Source organism: Rhineura floridana, chromosome 4, assembly GCF_030035675.1.
Source record: "Rhineura floridana isolate rRhiFlo1 chromosome 4, rRhiFlo1.hap2, whole genome shotgun sequence".
Classification (NCBI taxonomy): Eukaryota; Metazoa; Chordata; class Lepidosauria; order Squamata; family Rhineuridae; genus Rhineura; species Rhineura floridana.
The window spans coordinates 50,696,046-50,715,534 of NC_084483.1; the positions used below are offsets into that span (position 1 = coordinate 50,696,046).

The 19,489-nt window shown below is 41.1% G+C and overlaps 1 protein-coding gene across 30 annotated transcripts in view; it reads right to left on the reverse strand.

Annotated features, from left to right (window-relative positions):
- The window catches only part of DST (dystonin), a 467,794-nt gene that overhangs the window by 262,421 nt on the left and 185,884 nt on the right, over positions 1-19,489 (reverse strand). For all 30 annotated transcript variants that reach the window (XM_061623014.1, XM_061623016.1, XM_061623029.1 and 27 more), the window contains one exon: positions 16,145-16,311. In XM_061623014.1, coding sequence (XP_061478998.1) covers positions 16,145-16,311 — 167 coding nt within the window. The remainder of the gene's footprint in view (positions 1-16,144; positions 16,312-19,489) is intronic.

Below are 19,489 nucleotides of genomic sequence, written 5' to 3' on the forward strand. Positions count from 1 at the left end.
TTTAATCATTACCTAAGGGATGGTGTGTCAGTATAGACAATAGTATATGCAATTATATATTAAACAGCAAAACAGAGGAGTAGAGGTTAAGCAAGAGATGCGAACGTAAAAAAAAGATAAGTAACCAGAAGTAATTTCAGTTAACAACTGAGGATTAAAGGACTTCTCTATTTTTCTGTTGTCAGAACTTTTTAGGAGCCATTAAAAACATTCACAGTATAAACCTGAAATTTATTTCTCCCCCAGTTTTGGAGAGTTTAGTTTGGGCATATTTTCTTTTGTGTGAAAGATTTGTTAAAATAGGAGATGGGTTTCAATCAAATACTCCAACAAAAACTCAAGATTACTATTAAGTAAGTCATTTCCCCACCACCTCAGTCTGTTGTTATTGCAACAGAGCCCTCTCCTCCTTTTGCACTTAAAGTGGAATTAATTCCTTCAAATGAAAAGGGGAAATAATATCATCTACAGATGTAAAGTGGGATCAATTCTTGTGTCTTCTATTGATGTAATGCACACATAAAGAATTGTTAGAATAGCGAACTTGAAAAGCACTAATCATATATGTCTTGGATACAGAAATGCTGATGAAATATTAAGGAGGATTTACTTCATAGCATATACTAAGTGAATTGGGGGGGAAACCACATTTCTATCTGAAAGCATATGGCTGCTGTTTTCATTTTGCTGATTTCCATGACATTTCACACATGCTGATAGTAATGAAGCAAAACGTGAGATACAAAACACAAAATGATGCCTGTTCAGTTGCCAGCTTTTCAGAACATGAAAGGACAAGTTGTTATGCAAGCCTTGTCTGTTCACGCAAAAAGAAAACAACAACACAGAAGCAACAAATATCTGACTGAAAACCAATAACTGCAAAGTTTTCATCCAAGAGAGGGCAGGATTAGATTTTTTTTTCACCCGAAAAAAATCTTATTAACAGCAACAGTAACCAAGTATTTGTCATACATTTCACAACAAAATAATCTTATTAATTTCAACAGTAAGAAAATATTTGTCCCAGATTTCAGATTAATATTTCTTATTCATATGCAATAAAGCACATACCTACAATATGATATACATTTTGGTTTGCTAAAAGCACAAGTAGTCAAATGTGACAAATGTAAAAAACTTTCACCAGAAACTCTTCTATTTTTCAGAATGCATTTCACATGCATATTCCATCACTTTATATAACCACCTCATATTTTGAAGTTAGATTTAATCAACCCAAAACAAAATTGCAGACGGCAGTGGCCTGCCGTGCATGTCACAGTAAGCCAACTATGACCTACTGGGATTGCACAAACATGCTAGCTCCTGGAGAGGAACTCACATCCATTATGCTCTTCCCTAGTTCTCCTCCTTAACTATGATTCCAGATTCAGATAACACTCTAAGCCAGCCTTTCCCAACTAGTGGGCCACCAGATGTTGTTGGACCACAATTCCCATCTTTCCTGACCATTGGGAATGCTGGCTGAGGCTGATGGGAGTTGTGGTCCAACAACATCTGGTGGCCCACTAGTTGGGAAAGGCTGCTCTAAGCCAAACCTTAGCTTAGCTGCTATGCTATGATAAAAGGACCAGGGAAGGAGCAAAGCAGTCCCAGTAAGCCATTGTCTGCTCACTGTGATGTACGAACCAGGCCAGTAGGTTGTCGTTCCTCTGTATAAGACCTCATTGCTAAAGTAGATTACCCACTTTAATCTACTTTAATTGCTAAAGTAGATTTCCCAACAGCTATTTGTACAGTTGGGAGAAGCAAAGGCTTTAAGGAAAAGGTTAGAGCATCTTATAAGGCAGAACAGGAGTGTGTGGTGAAGATCACAGAAATGAGGGAAAGTGATAGCACCAATAATAACAATATTAATATTTATATCCCACATTTGTTGCCAGATACAGGACTGTCAGCCATCAAATGCCTGGGTACACAGGAATGATTTTAAATTTCTCCTAAAAGTTAATAGTAAGGGAGAGACATCTCACTAGGGGGGGCATTCCACAAAAGGGGGACCACCAAGAAGGACCTGTCACGGGTCACTGCCAACCATGCAGCAAGCCATCACTAAACCATCTGCTTTTTCTAGGGGTGGAGCGAGGGATGCACAGTAAAGACTATCATCTCTTTTGACAGTTCCATGACAGGATTCTGCTGACCAAAAGATGTGTGAAAGGCAGGAACAGATCACCAATGCGCTTCTCCCAGAAAGCTTGCACAAGTCCAGTCTAAGCATTTCCATGAGCAAAGTTCCATGAGCAAAACATTTGGAATTCAAGCTGACTGTTAGTGCCCAGGATTCAGCTGGTACAAAAAGGAATTCTGTTGTTAGGATGCACAAGCTAAGTACACTCTGCTGTATACAAAAAAACCACCCTAAACTAACGTGTGTTTCTGTCACCAACATTATAGTCGAGATAGACTCACAACTGGGAAACAAACAGCCTGAGGATGTTTCCTCATAGATAAGTCCCAATGAGGTCAGGGAGAACAACAATTTCCTAACTAGTAAGGATAGGGATGGGGAACCTGTAGCCCTCCAGATATTCCTGAACTACAATTCCCATCATCCCTGATCACTGGCCATGCAGGCTAGGGCTGATGGGAGTTGTAGTCCAACAACATCTGCAGGTCACAAGTTCCCCTCCTCTGGGTTAGGAGATGAGCATGGTGTGGGCTCCCTCCTCACTTTGTGTATTTTCCTCACCCTTCCTTGGATAGTGCTAAACAATAGCGCAGCATTACATATACACCAGAGGTAACCACTCTGTTAAATGTCAGTGACAGCAATTGTCAAACAGGATTTGCAAACCAACTTTTAACATAGCTCTTAAACAAGAGATTGAAATCAAGTTGTCCCTAGCGCTACATCTGCACTGGGCCTGAGTATATATTTTTTAATCCACCATATTTTTGTTTTTTAGATAAATGCTACCTTGGGCTAATTATAAAATCTTTCAGACTAACATAATGCATAGAAAAGGAATATTATGCTCTGCAGTATAGCTCAAGGGATAAATGACCCAGCCTTTAGTCATACCATTGTGAGTCATCATATGGCAGGGTTTCCAGAGAAGCTGGGCCTTTGCCACTGGAGGAAACACATGAACAACTCAAGAGACAGAAAAAAAGTCATTTGAAAAATTCCCTATACTACAAGCACCACACCCAGAACAAACCGTTCACTTTTCATATACTGGGCATTTTATTATTTTACTTTTTAAAATGTCTCTGTACTGTCAGAGCTCTAAACAATCTGAAGACATGTAATAGTCCTTGTCCATCCACCCCAAAAAGCCATCACTGAAGGTTGGGAGTAACTCTATAGCAGAATTCAATTCAGCACAAGGGGCTGTAGCTGAAAGTAACATTGGGAAATTCCCTTCTGGTGCATACAAATGCTCCAGGTGTGTGCATGGGGCATAGAAAATTCAGGCACAAAAAGAGAAGATTAAACACAGCTATAAGAAAGACACCAGAGAACAGAATGGCAGCAGCACAGATTGGCGATGATCCCTAAATATTTTTTGTTTTTATGAGATTTTTTTCCAGAGTGTGCAACAAGGTAAAAAAAAAAGCTATGAAAAATACAACACACCAACACATCCAAAAATAGAGGTCATTGTATAATGGATATACCCAATTGCTCATACACATAAGCAAACAAACTTAAGGCCCTTTAAAAAACATCATGTTTGTTCACTTATGTGTTAGCAATTTCATATAAATAGCCCTAGTTCAGCTAATAAGGTTACCCACAGTGGCTCTAGCACAGAGGGCGTGCTTGCAAGTAACACTAAGCAAAACCATGGCTTAGTACAAATATGAGAGCTCCCAGGGAAGGGATTGTACAAGCCCATATTTGCATAAAAGTAATGGACGATCAACAACAGATTAACTGCAAGATCACAAATTCACAAGCAAATGGTTTTTTACAAAGATCAGGACAACTTTAACTGAAAAAAAGTTGGGAGATATTTACAGAGTTTCACCATCACAGATTTACAGGCAAATAACCTGAAAATATTCACAGGGAGCACTTAAAATACTGCTTATGCCAAACTGGGACTGGGTTTGCAAACCAGCCAGTATCTTATTGATCTGAACATTGTAACTTTATTCTATCAGGTAACCTGTACAAGCTTCTTGAACAGACAATAAACTCTAGATTTTACCAGATCAACTACACAACTAGGTAATGATTCCACCCAGCCCTTGGCTCCACACCTTATTTTCCAAATTCCATCCTGTCTCTACCTCAAACTGCTAAACTTCTTCCAATTCTACCCTGGCTTCACCTCCTGGCACCAAAGTATTTTTGAAACCAAAAATATTTGTTGTGTCTATGGGATTATGACATCTAGGCAGAGAGTTTGTGATGACATAATACCCTATCCCACACTCAGGGGATGCTTGGACATGACTATCAGAGGCAAAAATAAAGACCAATTCAAATAGCCAATAGTCAGATCAAAGCAACTTGTAACAATAAACTCATGAGCAGCTTAATGAATTAGTAAATAATGTGATTAAGTTCCACAAGGCTTCCCATAAGGAGACAGAGAGTTTTAAGGGCAGACAATTTCACAATAAATGCTTACAGAAAGATGTTCTCTGAAGGGACAACCTTAATTGTCTCCCAAAGCTAAGAGTACTTTGAAGGGGGGGAAAATATTTTCCCGATTGAAATTGGTTGGTAGAAGTTGTAGGATGGCCAAACGAAAGTACTTCTACAGTCAACAGGTAACTGGTGTATGAAATTCAACATGACATGATGTGGTGATGGCCACGAGCTTAGATGGTTTTTGAAGGAGAATTTGCACTCTCAGTTATCATGGCTATGCAGAACTCCATGTGAGTCACAGAATACCCAGTTACTGGGGAGCAACAGAGTTTATTGCCTTAAAGCCATGTGAGCTTCCCAGGTGTATTTTGTTGACCACTGTGGGAAGCAGGGTGGTGAACTAGGGCTCCTCTTATGTTCTTACATCTCTAGCCAAAGTTTCACCTTCACAGATTTGTAGGCATATAATCGAGAATGTTCAGAAGCAGCACTTCAAAACACTGTGCCTTATAATGGGTGTCAAACCTGCTTAAATGAAGGTTTAAAGGTATTTCAAACCACCTTACTGTTCTGAACAGTAAAAATGTGCTCTACCAGGTCATTATGAATTAATTATGAATTAATCAGAGATGGGGAACTGTACTCTAGATATTGTTGGACAATAATTCCCACAATCCCTGACCATTGGCCATGCTGTCTGGGGCTGATGGGATGAGAGTCCAATAAAATCTGGAAGGTAACTTCCTTACACCTAGTCTAGATTCTGCTAGACTCAATCTTATAACCTGCCAGATTCTACCCAGACAATTGTCCTTGGTTCCATATCTTACCTTCCAGATTCCATCCTGTTTCTACCCCAAACTGCCAGACCTCTCCAGGTTCTGTCCTGCTCCACCTCCTGGCCCCACAGTATTTTGAAACCAACAGGTGACAACTCTACTTATGAATATGGGATTATGATATCTAGCCAGGGCAATTATGATGACATAATACCCATATCCCACACTCAGGAGGCGCTTAGGCATGACTATCAGCAGACAAAAATAAAGGCCAATTCATACAGCCATATGAATTGGCCTTGCATTTGCCTTCAACAGTTAGATCCAAGCAACTTCTACAATAAACTCATGAGTAACAATGTATGAGTAATGCCATTCAGTTAAAAAAAGCTGCCTTGAAGCAGTGCATAGGCATAAGCATTTTCAGGACAGGCAAAACTGTTTTAATCCCTTGGTGAGAAGACTTAATGATCTACTCAGAATGATGTGTGACTAATCTTTTACTGAAGTAAAAAGAGATGGTATGGTGGTATTCCTTAGCTCACATAAAGGTAGGTTTTGTATCATATGAGTTTCACTATCACCAGAGGAGCCAAGGTTGGAAATGTAAAATTAAATGAACACCCAAGTATAATCTAGTTTGTTTTTAATTGCCGTAATTAGATAATGCTTGCACATATGAAATAAATTCCAGACCTCTGTACTAATAAAGGATAATAATGGACAGGTGTGTGAGACAGCCATACATTTCTCTGCAAGGGGTGAATTGCTAAAAGCAATCAAAGACCATGCCAGAACATGTGCTGCTCATTAAAAAGAGCACATGTGACTAAAGAAGTAATGGAAAGATTTCTGAATTAGACAAGGCCTGCTCTACCTTTTCCATCGACAGAAATTGTTGTGATTCTATTAAACCATATTCAGTCTAAATAAAATAAATTATGCAAAAGTCAGGGCAGAATGTTAAATCTTTAGATGCAAGTTTAGCTTCATTTGGTGTGTGTCTCTGCATTTTGACATATTGCCTCATTTGCATATCCCGCCTCCAGCCTCATTCAGGAAGAATACCTCATCCATGAGGAAATGCTAGTGTATTTCGACAAAGCACTTTGCATGCATTTTCTCAGTAATCCTTGAAACAATATCTATAAGCTAGGCCAGTTTGATTATCACCATATTGCAGATTATTGGGGAGGGGGGATGAGAAAACTGCAGCCTGCTTGAAGCCAGCTACCTAGTTTACAAATGAGAAGATTTCAATGAAGGAACCTTTAGGCTACATTTACACTCTTAGCCTCTATCCTATACCAGCGATAACATCTTGCACTGTCTAACAGAAGGACTTTCTCCTTCATCTTTGCATTCACTAAACACAAAAGGGGAAACACACATCTAACCTATTTCCATGAAATATGTTTATAAAATCCATCCATGTTGCCGTGGAAGTGCAGAGCTGGATGGAAAACACATTCCAGCCTCTACCGCCAGCCCAGAGACCCAGGGCTACTAGGCAGTTGTATCTCCCTGATTTCCAGAAAGAACATCATAGCAAGGAGAAGACCAATCTGGCCCCACCATCAGAGAAGCAGCAGCTCCCCTCTCCCTGTTGGAAAGAGTGCTTAGCTCTGGCTGCCAGTGCTCTCTGGGGCTACAGAACCAAAGGAAAGCTATGCTCTAACACATCTACTAGCTAAAGGATTGCACTGATGTGTGTATATAAAGAGATGGTTTTTTCAGGGGGTGGGGGTTGAATTGTTACAACTTGCTGCTTGTAAGTCACCTTGACAATTATTTGACTGATAGGCAGAGTATACATCTTGAGACCAACAACAACAAAACAATAATTTTATCTACAAAGTGCTGTCAAAATTCGAACTCCCAGTTAGGATCTCTCATCAGCTCTTCACAAATATACCAACATATGGGATAGGAGATGGGGATGATAGGCTTCATTTAGGTTGGTAGTAAAGAAATCCTAGCAGTCTTCAAATCCAAATTCTTGGACAGATAACAATAGCACTATATTGGATAAAAAACAAGCAGTGGATTGTACGCAATGTAGCACTAAGTATGTGCTCCATCAGCTCAAGGTTTTCTGCTTGCACAACGGGACTTTTTCACCTCTCCTTCTCGGCATTTTATTTTATTTTATTTTAAAGTAATATTGGAACTGAAGGAATGTAACTACCAGGGATTTCTTCCTCCTAAGCCTTGTTCCCAGCTAGGAAGGACTGAATAAATCAAGATGTCCAGTTGAAACATTAGTGGACAAGTAAAATTAATAACTTCAACAGGTATTTTATTTATGCAGTTACTTCTCTTTATGAAAAGGTCATGTCTCAAAATGCTCATAGTTTAAAGAGTAGTGGGCACCTTACCACAACGCAGCTCCAGAAGGAAAGAGTTGCCACCTTGGCAATGCAATGCACCCTAATCCCTCTTGAAAGTACTACATGAACCTAACTTAATGAGATCTGACAGAATCAGAGGCATGGCGCAAGGAAGGCCACAGGCCAGACTAATATAGTATTTTATTTGTGAAGCTGCCTACACAATTGTTATAAAAGCTGCAGACACCTTAACATTCTGATTGTGGCACAATCCAGCCAAAGTTAAACTAAACATGCTTAATGTTTGCTACATTATGCCCCATTTATTTAAGTGTAAATATAAAAAGGGGACCGAGTACTAAGGTCCATAACGGAAAAAGTACAACTGTGACGTAAGTTTAAGACATTTGACTCAACCTGGAAGATTACTTTCTTTTCTCAGTCTGAAAATCCTGAGCACTGAGTGCTCCATTGTAACGGAGACACAAAGGGTCCTTACAAAACGTTTCTATTCAGTAAAATGGGGCCTACCACTTTCCACCTCCCCCCCCTCGGTAGAGCTTTTATTTTCCCCTCAGAAGATAAAGCAATAGTAAGCTATTCTTTAGAAAATGGCAAGCAGAAACTGGCTGTTGCAAAAAAAACACACACAAAAAAGTCTTCCTTTCAAATGCATCCCATAGCAATGCAAGGCTTGACACTTAGTAATATTTTGTTTCTTAAAGATTTGTAGCTGGAGGTAACCAACAAGTTGGAGCAAATGTTGGCATCATTGCTTCTCCTATCCTCAAGGAATGTATTCAAGTTAGATCCTGATCACCTGCAACATGTTTTAACAACACTATGGTACAGCGTGTGCCAACATTTGTCCTGCAGCCTGGCATGGAACAGAAATTCCAGACCAAACCCCTGCTGTGTATGACTGGTTTGCCTTAAAGCAGGGTTCAACCTTTAAATACTTTCCCCACCTAGAATTCTTTTCCTGTTCTTCTGTCACATTTGTAAACATCTGGCAGCTCACGTGGCTGTGTCTGCTGCATGAAATCATTGGCAATACTAAATTTGCACTTCTGTATGTGGCCTTTTGTTGGCTTCTCTTCCTGTTCTTCTTAGTGAGGGCTACTGTTTCCCCCATGCACACATTGAAGCTTGGAAAGAGCCTGTTCAAGCCAAACGAAGCCTTCCCAGCACTTTCAAAAGGCCTTCAGTTGGTCTCTAACACTAACTTTCTAAAACAATTGTAAACCTAACCTAGCATCCTTTCAGAGATGCAGCCAGTAGATACCTTTGTCATTCATTTGGCCTTCTGAGTCAGATTCCCAGCCTTTTCAATAGCCTTTCTGTAATAATGTGCCAAGAATGATGCACAATAGTCCAGGTGTGTTCCCTGGAACAACTTTGTTATAAGAGGAATTTTCCCATGCATGCACCCCCAAGTTTCTATTCTCCCAGTTGCTACCAGATATTCCAATCTACTGGTGTTCAACTGTTCCCAGATTTTATAAAATGAAATGAGTGAGCACTAGGAAAACAAAGTGGGGAAGTTTATCCACTTTGAATAAAGATGACAAAGGCCCATTTTATAGTTATGTTTTACATATTGCACCTTTAGAATATACATAAAATGTCTAACTTCCTATACAAGGACTCCTTCATGCCTATCTACAAATGAAATGAAGCCTAAGTATGCATTTGCTTGTATTCCACCTTTGCTAGCCTTGCGTCTCCCATTTCTTCCCTTCCTCTATTACTTTATTTCTCTTGCCATGACCTTTCCACTCATCCTGTGGTGTGTTTGCCCTGCCTAAATATAAATTGTAAGCACGGCTATGTAGAAGCCATCATTCTACTGGAGTAAAGAAATCTGACAGGATATGCCAAAAGCTAGAGAGATGGTTAAATAAGTTTTTGAGCAGTTAGGGATGAAGCTTCAGTGCCCTGCATAGCTCCTTGCCTGTTCACATGACCGTAAGATCCAGAATAAATTATGCAGAGCATGAGAAAAAAGTGCAAATCTGCTTAATCAAGTTCTTCTTGACTCAGAATCAGGATTACTAGTGCTATTTATTTACTTAGTACGGGAAAGTACACATATCGCTGATTATCAGCTGTTGGAGCAGGGATCTGACATGCTTAAGCACAAATTTCACTAGAACAGTATGTCTGCAGATAGTCTGTTGTTTCTTCCTGAATCTAAATTTTTGTTTTTCCTGCCCACTCGACCTCTATACTTTTTGTAGAAAGAGACCTATAATTGGACAGAATGGACAGTTCTCCCAGTTGAAAGACATAAAAAATGGAGTCTACCAAAGATTGGTATTGACCTATTTCTTAACTTGTTCATAAATGACCTAGATGAAAGGGGTTGGCAGTTTTGTAGCCAAGTTAGTTAATGATGTCAAAACGGGAGTCCAAGCAGATCCAAAATGATCTCTCCATACAGGAAGAAGAGGAATTAAAATGACAAATGCAATTCAATGTAAGTAGGTGTAAAGCAATGCATGTTCAGGCAAAAACCCCTAACCACATATATGCTAATGGGGTCTGAACTTACAGTGTTTGACCAGGAATGAAACCTTGAGGTCATAGTTGATTGATTGATGAAGATTTTGATCCAGCATGTGGCAGTTGTGAAAAAGGTAAACTCCATGTTAGGAAAGAGAATTGAAAATAAAACTGCCAATATCATAATGCCATTATACAAATCTATGGTGCTACTACATTTGGAATACTCAACTTAAAAAGGATGCCATTGACCTGGAAATGGTTCTGAAAAGGCAGCCTAAATTATTGTGCTTAGGGGAAACATTACAAAATTTGAGGATTTTCGGGTTGGAAAAGGGGGGATTGAGAATATGTGTTAGCGATGTATACAATTACGCATGATGTGGAAAAGGTTTGTCTTCATCTCACATAATATTAGAACCTGGCGCCATCCAATAAAGCTAAACGTTGGTAGATTTAGGACCCACAAAACTGGAATTCACTCCCACAAGGAGCAGTGATGGCCACTAACATGATTGGCTTTAAAAGAAGATCAAACAAATTAATGGAGGATAAGGCTATCAATGGCTACTAGTCATGATGGCTTTTTTCTACCTCTACAATTGGAGGCACTATGCCTCTGTATACCAGTTGCTGGGAACCACAAGTAGGGAGAATGCTCTTGCACTCAGGTTCTCCTTGCGGGCTTCCCATAGGCATCCAACTGACCACTGTGAGAACATGACGCTGGACAAGGTGGGCCTTTGCTCTGGCCCAGCAGAGCAGAAACAAGTTGTTATCCTGAGCAATATAACCATACATACTTAGCAAATCATCCAGGACCAGGTGCAATGTAACAAACGTGAAGCTCAGAGTGAACCTTTTCACAATAGTGAGGTTCATATGAATCTCCAGCACAAGGTGACTGCTCGGAGTTACTTGGGATGGTGAAATGAGCATGAGTAAACATAAGAGGGAGACAGCACTTTAAAAGTACAGAGTATTTCTTCCTCGCAGAATCACAGAGTAGTAGAGTTGGAAGGGGCCTATAAGACCATCAAGTCCATCCCCTACTCAAGGGAGAAATCCAAATTAAGGCGTGAGTAGAGAAGGTGGAAAGAAAGCAACAAGTAACACTGTGTCAGATCTTGAGAAGTGTGTGTCAAGAACACCCAAAAGAAATGTTCAATTCTACTTCAAACACACAGAAGAGGCAGAAACAACTGATGTAAAAGAAGTTGTAAATAGTTACTGAAAAATTAAATATCTTATTAGCCAATAGCCCCTACAACAGTGGTTCTTAACCTGGGGTGCGAGACACTTTTTCTAGAGGTGTGAGCCGTTGTTCAAAGATTTTGAAAAACAGTCATTTATCTTAGCTAAGTTAGGCTAAAACACACATTAAAATAAAATAAAAAAAAAATGAACGGTATTTTTTCAGGGGGCGAGAGAGCATACTTTGGAAATCCAAGGGGTGCTGGCAGTGGAAAAGGTTAAGAACCACTGCCCTATAACATGCTAATAACATCCAAAAAACCTAAGTCTAGAACCAACTGAGAAGCCTCTCTTTCTATGTCCTTTTTACTCGCTTAACTAATTCCACTCCCTAGCAAAGGTCCCTAACTGATTCAGTGACTTGGTCAAATTCAGCTTCCTCACCAATACTCAGAAAGGGCTAAGTAAGAACATAAGAACATAAGAAGAGCCTGCTGGATCAGGCCAGTGGCCCATCTAGTCCAGCATCCTGTTCTCACAGTGGCCAACCAGGTGCCTGGGGGAAGCCCGCAAGCAGGACCCGAGTGCAAGAACACTCTCCCCTCCTGAGGCTTCCGGCAACTGGTTTTCAGAAGCATGCTGCCTCTGACTAGGGTGGCACAGCACAGCCATCATGGCTAGCAGCCATTGATAGCCCTGTCCTCCATGAATTTGTCTAATCTTCTTTTAAAGCCATCCAAGCTGGTGGCCATTACTGCATCTTGTGGGAGCAAATTCCATAGTTTAACTATGCGCTGAGCAAAGAAGTACTTCCTTCAGTACTTCCTAAAGTAATGCATTATACAGGACAGGACTGAAAGATGATGATGCAGTATATCTTTAACTGTCTCAATGGCAAAATCCTAGATTTCAGCTGAATAAACATAGGAAGCTGTGTATACTGACTCAAGCTATTGGCCCAACTAATTCAGTACTGTCTGCACTGACTGGCAGTGGCTCTCAAGGGTTTCAGGCAGGAGTCTCTCTCAGCCCTACCTGGAGCTGCCAGGGACTGAAAATGGGGCCTTCTGCATGCAAAATAGATGCTTTAACACTGAGCTACAGCCCCATAAAAACGCTGTGGTTTTTCTACCATATGTTACTGTTTTTACCATATTTTGATGTTTTGATGTTTTATTATTTTTTTGAAAATACTGTTGATCAGTTTTTATTTTTAATCAGTTGCAGGTCACATTGTGGGCCTATAGTCAAAAAGCAGCCTACAAACAGAAATGATAAAACAAACGGGTGCTAGTGTGGCTACTGCCTCATTAAATGGAAACAAGGGGCCACAGACGGCTCAAAAAGAAGAAAAGAGGACACAACCTTGATCTACTATACATTTTGTTCAGTTGTTTTTCGGTATACATTTGGACAACTCTTAAGATACTATAATCAAAATTTGCATAACGATTCCTGACATCAAGGACCAGGTTTGCATTTGTGGATTCAACTGGATGTCATTTTGAATCAAGATGGCAGACTGAGCCTTTCAAAAATGCACTAATTTTAACCACTGATTTAAAAACTGCATGGATTTTTGGTTTCATAGAATTCCCGAGCAATGCCAGGTATGAGGCTGCTAGTTTACTGTAAGGAATTTCAGACCAGCTGGAAACAACATCATGTAACAACCCTCTCTGCCTTCTGGCCCCTCTGCATCTAAACAGAGAGTCCCTCTGCCTATCATGTGTGCGTCCCTGGTGGCAGCCTTGGGGGTGTCGATTGCAACTTCTTTATCCCATACTATTTCTGGTACCCAGAGTCTTACTACGCTTCAAAAAAGAGCTCCACATTTGGAAATAATGTTAGCCTCAGGAACTGCAGTTTTCCAAGGCCCAGCCTGAAGTGCGCCCTTATGGCTCTCAACCCTCTCAAAAATACTTGCGTTTGTGAATTCTGACACGTTTATTTTAACACTTTTTATAATTAAAAAATGAATGTATTAAAACTACACGGTCATCTGAGGTGAGAGGAGAAAGACGCAAAAGATTATTTTTAAGACTTACAGAAGGCATTGGTGTGCTGTAGGAAATGTAACCAAGAAAGAGTTGAGGGCAGGGCAGTATTGCTGCACCGGTGCCATGTTGTATAAATGTCAGGGCTCACATAGCACTCACTAGAGTTCAACATGGTGTGCAGGAATAGCTTCTGATTATTGGTAGCAATAACACATTAATATATTTTGTCACACAGAAAAAGCACTTACACTCCATTCCCAAGCATCATTTGTCAGGGCCCAGTACAAACTTGCAACACTCCCTGCACCATTGAAGACTTTTGTTGGTTTTGTCTGGAGAACTGATGAATGTCATCTAGCTTCTTTAGGTCCCTTTGTATAAACTCCTTATGTTTTTGGCTGCACAGTTTGCTTTTAACAGCCAGGATCGCAGTGTGGCATATATGTATATTAATTATGCACAAGTGGCAAAAGCTCTCTAGACAGTTCCCTGTCCCTGGAATCTATTGTCAGTTGCACTTTGGAAAGCAGAAGCCTAACTTATTTACACATGGATGTTCTGTTGTCTGCAAATTCAACAGCACCACTGGCTTCCACTATCCTGGGGATCTCAATGTCCCTAATTACTATGGTACGTGTTCCAGTTGGCTGCCATACCTTGTAGCCCCTTTGCATAAGAAAAACTGCAGGAACTCTGGGACTCATAGTTCATCAGAGAACACATCATACAAGGTGGTACACTTCTCTCAGTCCCTCAGACTATAGCTCTAGAGTTTCCTGCACAAGCTAGCTCTCTTTCTCCCTCTGCTCCAGAGGACGATGCGGCCAGCAACTTCTGTTCTGACACTGTTTCTGCTTGGATCAGGACACTCCATACAGACATAGGAGAATTAGTTTGCATAAATATTCTCAAGCATGATCTACTATGTAATCTCAATTGTTTTCCTCGTGGTAATTGGCCTGCAATCCTGACCTAGCATCCCTGGGTGCAACATCTGTTTCATTTAATATGTATGTACCAAGATGTAGTTGTCTTTCATATTCTATACTTTAAAAACATCTGTAATTAAAAGTTCAGTTTCTGGGGCAACAGCGCATGGAAGCTTTGCAGCATTCTGGGGCACCGTATTCCACTGCAGCACAAGAGTCAGACAGGAAGTCACACAGGCATCCACAAAAGCTGACACCTTTCACCTGTCCTGCTCATTCCACACATGATAGCTACAGACAGTACAGCCTCATTCTGTTCCTCATGCTGGGCAGACTACCAGCATTTTAAAATATCCCACATCTGGGAACACGATCTCTGTTATCCTGTCATCTGATGAGGAAACAGCTACTATGTTCAGAACTGCAGGGAATGTTATTTTCCCATAAGGATTAGCCTTTTCACTCTAGCTCTGTGTTATTCCATTCCAAATCAATAAATAAAATTTGGCACCTAGATAATCAAAATTCTGAAAAACAAATATTTCTGATCAGAAAAAAAGTAATTTCTCTTTTTTTCCATGTCTTTCATTTTACATAATTTATCCTGGTTTTGCTAAAGCAGGGGCAAAGAACTTTCTAAGGCATATATGCTCCATTGTACCCAACCACAGACAATATTTTCAGCCACTTTGCTGGCTTCTGAGGTTTCTGCAGATATTGCACAAACATTTTCAAAAATATATATTTTAACTGTTCTTGTACATGGAATTGTTTTAAAATGCTTGCATTGTTTTTATACATGGGACTGGTTTCAATTGTTTTTTACACTTTTCTTGTTTTATGGTTGTAACTGTTTTATTTGTTTTATAATTCTATATTTTATTGCTATAGACTACCCTGGGACTTTATGGTAAAGGGTGGGTAAGAAATCTAAATAAATACACACATGCATACATACATAAATATGTTCACATCCATAAGGGTTAGAAACTTTGTTTTTTAAAAAAGTAAAAAGTAACATCTAACTTTCCCAGGAAGTAAACATCTCTGTTCAGTGCCTTATTATGCCCCTTTTCTGCATTCTTGTAGAAATGCAGCCTTGTGTATTCTCCTCGGCTAACATAAAGCTATATGAGTACTCTTTTTGACCATAGTCTGGACAATCTTATCAAGGCCCAGGTAGGAAGATCCCCAAGCAGCCTGAATCTAAGGTCCACCTCGTTCCAATGCTTAAGAAACTGATCATCTTTGGTTCAGAAGGATGAGCACTATCCCAGTGGCGTCACTAGGGTTGGTGTCACCCAGTGCGGTAACTCCTTGGCGAGCCCCCAAATGTCCTGCTGAGCGCACGAGCACGCACAAGGCCAGCCACCCATGCCCCTGGGAGCGTACGCACCGGAGGGGCACCCAGCCGGAGAAGCAGGCCTGGGAATGCCGACACGCCTCCCTCCCCCACCGACGCTGCTCCCGGTCTTGCCCGCCCGCCTGCCTCCGAGGAGGAGTTGGCTGCTCCAACGCCAACCCTGAGCGCTTCTCAGCTCCTTTGCCGGGCAACGGTGCAGGCGCCCTGCCCCGCAATGGGGTGGCTCTGGGTGTCACCCCCCTCATGGTGTCACCTGTGTGCGGTCCGCACTCCCCACACCCTGCTAGTGACGCCACTGCACTATCCAGTCAGCTGTGAAGTAAGCAATGAAAGCAACAGAGCTATGAACCAACAGAGATCGCAGGACACATACTGGAGATAGTAGCCTTGGTACACATATGGTTTTGGTTTTACTCAGATTAATTATTCCCATATACATGCTTAACAAAATCCAAACAAGTGTGCAGTTACCTGTATTTATGAATGATGGCATTAAATAATTTCCCATCTCGCCAGCAGGTAGTGAAATTTTCACAACGAATTCCAGCATAACCCTCAGTTGTCTGCTGCGTCCACAGAAGTAATCGCTCTTTAGCAGACATATCCTCTGACTCTCCAGTAACATGGATGTCAGAAATCTGTATCAAAACAGAATAAAATCAGACAAATTCAAAATAGATTAAAATTACTATTAAGAATGCAAGAAGAAAAACAGAATGTAGCCTTTCTGGTTTTTTGGGCAAAGTCCCAAAGTGACACAGATAACCCAGCATGAATCCCAGGAATGAAGCAGAACTAATTCAAGCACTTCCTAATTCAAGTGTAAAGAAGGGAGTTGTACTAATTCAAACATGTCCCTAGGTGGCCTCTGCCATCAGAGAATGCACGGAGCTCAGCCTAATAGCTCTGCACAGGAACTACAGGATGTTACACAGTGAGAGGGGAGGGCACAATAACATTCTCTTCCTCTGAGGATCCTAAATGTAAGAGACGGTAAGTAAAACAAAATGCCTCAGACCATAACAGCAAACAATGAAAGGCAAATTGAAGAAGATATAAAAAAGCCACTGGGTGAAGGATCCTGTGAGAGTGAGGAAATGGGAACAGAAATAGTGGCAACTTCATCAGTAAGTAAAAAGTATAGGAAGACCATTCTTGGGTAGCAATTTTCTTGAAACTTTTGGTTAAAGAAACTTGTATAGTCCAGAACCACCATCAAGGTTTTAATTGAACCTTCAGAGCATAGCTGGAAAATCCCATTAATTTCTACATAGTTGGAACTCTGGAACCAGAGAACATAGCTGAATGGATGTAAGATGTCACAATGGACATGGAGATTGCTTGTTTGAAAATGCCACCACATCAAAGCCTTACAGTAAATGGAAGGCCAACAGGTCAGAGAAAAGGGTAGCCTACAAATCTTCTCTTTGATGTGTTGTCTTTACAAGTGCAGAGAAAATCTGGTTTTGATGGCTTCTCGTTAACAATAAATTCCTACTTCCACCCTCTGCTTCCTCTCACACATGTATTTTGAAGTCTACAGCAGTGATTCCCAACCTGGGGGCCACGGCCCCCAGAGGGGCTGCAAAGCAATCCACAGGGGGCTGCAAACAGTAAAGAATTGAATTATTTGTTAATTTTTTTTAAGTCTTCACTCCCTGAACGCTGTCCGCTCCCCACTACCACTGCAGACAGCACAGCCCCTTGCTCCAAACAAGAGGGGAGGACTTTTGCTGAAGTGGCAAAACGTCTTTCAGGTGCGCCAGGGGCAGGTGTCTGCCTATAAAACAACTGGCAGATGCCAAAGAAGGCTGTGGGTGGAGCTACCAGGAAGAAGAGGAGATTACTGTCGCCAATTCCCATCTCCTCACACTGCCACTGCTGCTGATGCCCTTACTCAGGAGGCTTTCTGTGAAGCAAAAAGAAGCAAGGCCGCAAGGAAAGGCTGCTTTTCCCCTTCCCTCCTGGCAACTTGCCCGCTTGGCTTTTTTGGCTCCTGCTTCGCTGCCACCTCCTTTCAAAAATTATTTTTATTTGCGAGGATGCCCAGATTTTGCCTTCAGCCCAGACAGAGCCAAGGAGCAGTGAGGAAGCTCAGGACTTGCTCACCCCCCATCTCCGAGTGTGTGTGCCAGCATCCTCCCTTTCTTCCACCCACACTCTGCCCCTACAATCTCTCTCTCCAAGATGCTGCAGCAGTTGAAGGCTTCCCCCCTGCCACATGCCCAAATGCATACATTGCCTGCAGATGCTTGCAGGAGGAACAGGTGTGTTTGTGTCTGTGTGTGCACTGATCTGTCTTTTGCTCCACTCTCATTCCCCAAGTGCACACGAACCAAGTCATCAGTTCTGATAATCATCCCAAGGCCTAAAAGCATTAACCCCCTTCCTAAATCTATCTACCCTTTTGTCTTCACAATCTAGCATCCCCACATTGCTGCCACACTTCTGCTTCTTGATTATTATTATTTTTAAAAAGCTCAGCAGGTTGACTGAGGCTGGGGTCCACTGCAGCTGAAATGTATTTATTTATTTATTTTTGCATTTATATCCCGCCTTTCCTCCAAGATGCTTTAAGTGGTCCCCCCCCCCTTTTCCATTTTATTGTTACACAAACCCTGTGAGATAGGTCAAGCTGAAAGATTGTGTCTGGCCCAAGGTCACCCCGTGGGCTTCATGGCTGAGTGGACATTTGAACCTGGATCTTAGTCCAACACAAACCAAGTGGTGTTGGAAGACAGGACTGTACATCTTCAAACTGTGTGTGTGGGAGGGGATACCAATTTGATTGGAACTTTGCATTAAGAAAAGAAAGCAACCGCAAGGAGCTTTTAATGGGAAGCGATATTCGGAGATGTGATTTTGCCACATACCATTTTTTTCAATTAACAGAGACTAAAATTACATTAGCGGGGGGGGGTTGATGAAATTTTCTGAGCTTACAAAGGGGGTCCCATACTCATAAACGCTGGGAACCACTGACCTACAGTTCATGGCAGAACAGACAGAAACAGCACATTTGAACCTGGCTGTAAGTCTGGAAGCCAGTTTTCCACACTCCTAGCTAGATGCTGATCAAAAGAAGACAGTTACACAGACCCCAAATTAGAGATGTCTCAACATGCTCGCTCGCTCTTGCTCTCTTTAGAAGCTACTCTGATTCTAGCACATTTAAGGGCAGTTATGCTAAATATCTTTCCTACTTATCTCAGTTTCCATGCACAACAAAATATCCAGGTCCATCACATATAGCAAATAAAACATGCACCATGTCACTTGGGAGAGTTTATTAAGAGGATGAACTAAACTGGAAATGCCAGGTGTGTGTTTCAAGGAGGAGAAACATGACCCTATATTTTCCTCCTTTAAATTTTCTTCCTTTACTTTAAATTCCACTTTAAAGTTAAAACAAAACTCCCTCCCCCAATACTCTTAATCATTTCAAATGCGGAAGCAAGTGAATAATAATGTTTACAGCTCAGAAGATTCCAATTGGACTCTAGACCTTTGGCCCACTTTATTCTGAGTTTCAATAACTGTGTATATCGGAAACAGCACAGTAAAACAGAGAACATCAGATTCCTCTCTCCATAAGTGACTATTTGCAGAGAGCAGAATCATCTCCAAGTGTCAGTTATGTCTGCAGTGACTCATGCAAGTGGCATGTACCAGCTAGGATGCAAAGTCAAAAAGAACAAAATACTATTTTAAACTGCTGTTGCTAAACACTCATTTTCAGCTCAGCTGAGGATCTGAAATAAATATGCTAGTGACAATTGTTTTCTCTTACATACACAGCTACAGCTCACATTTTTA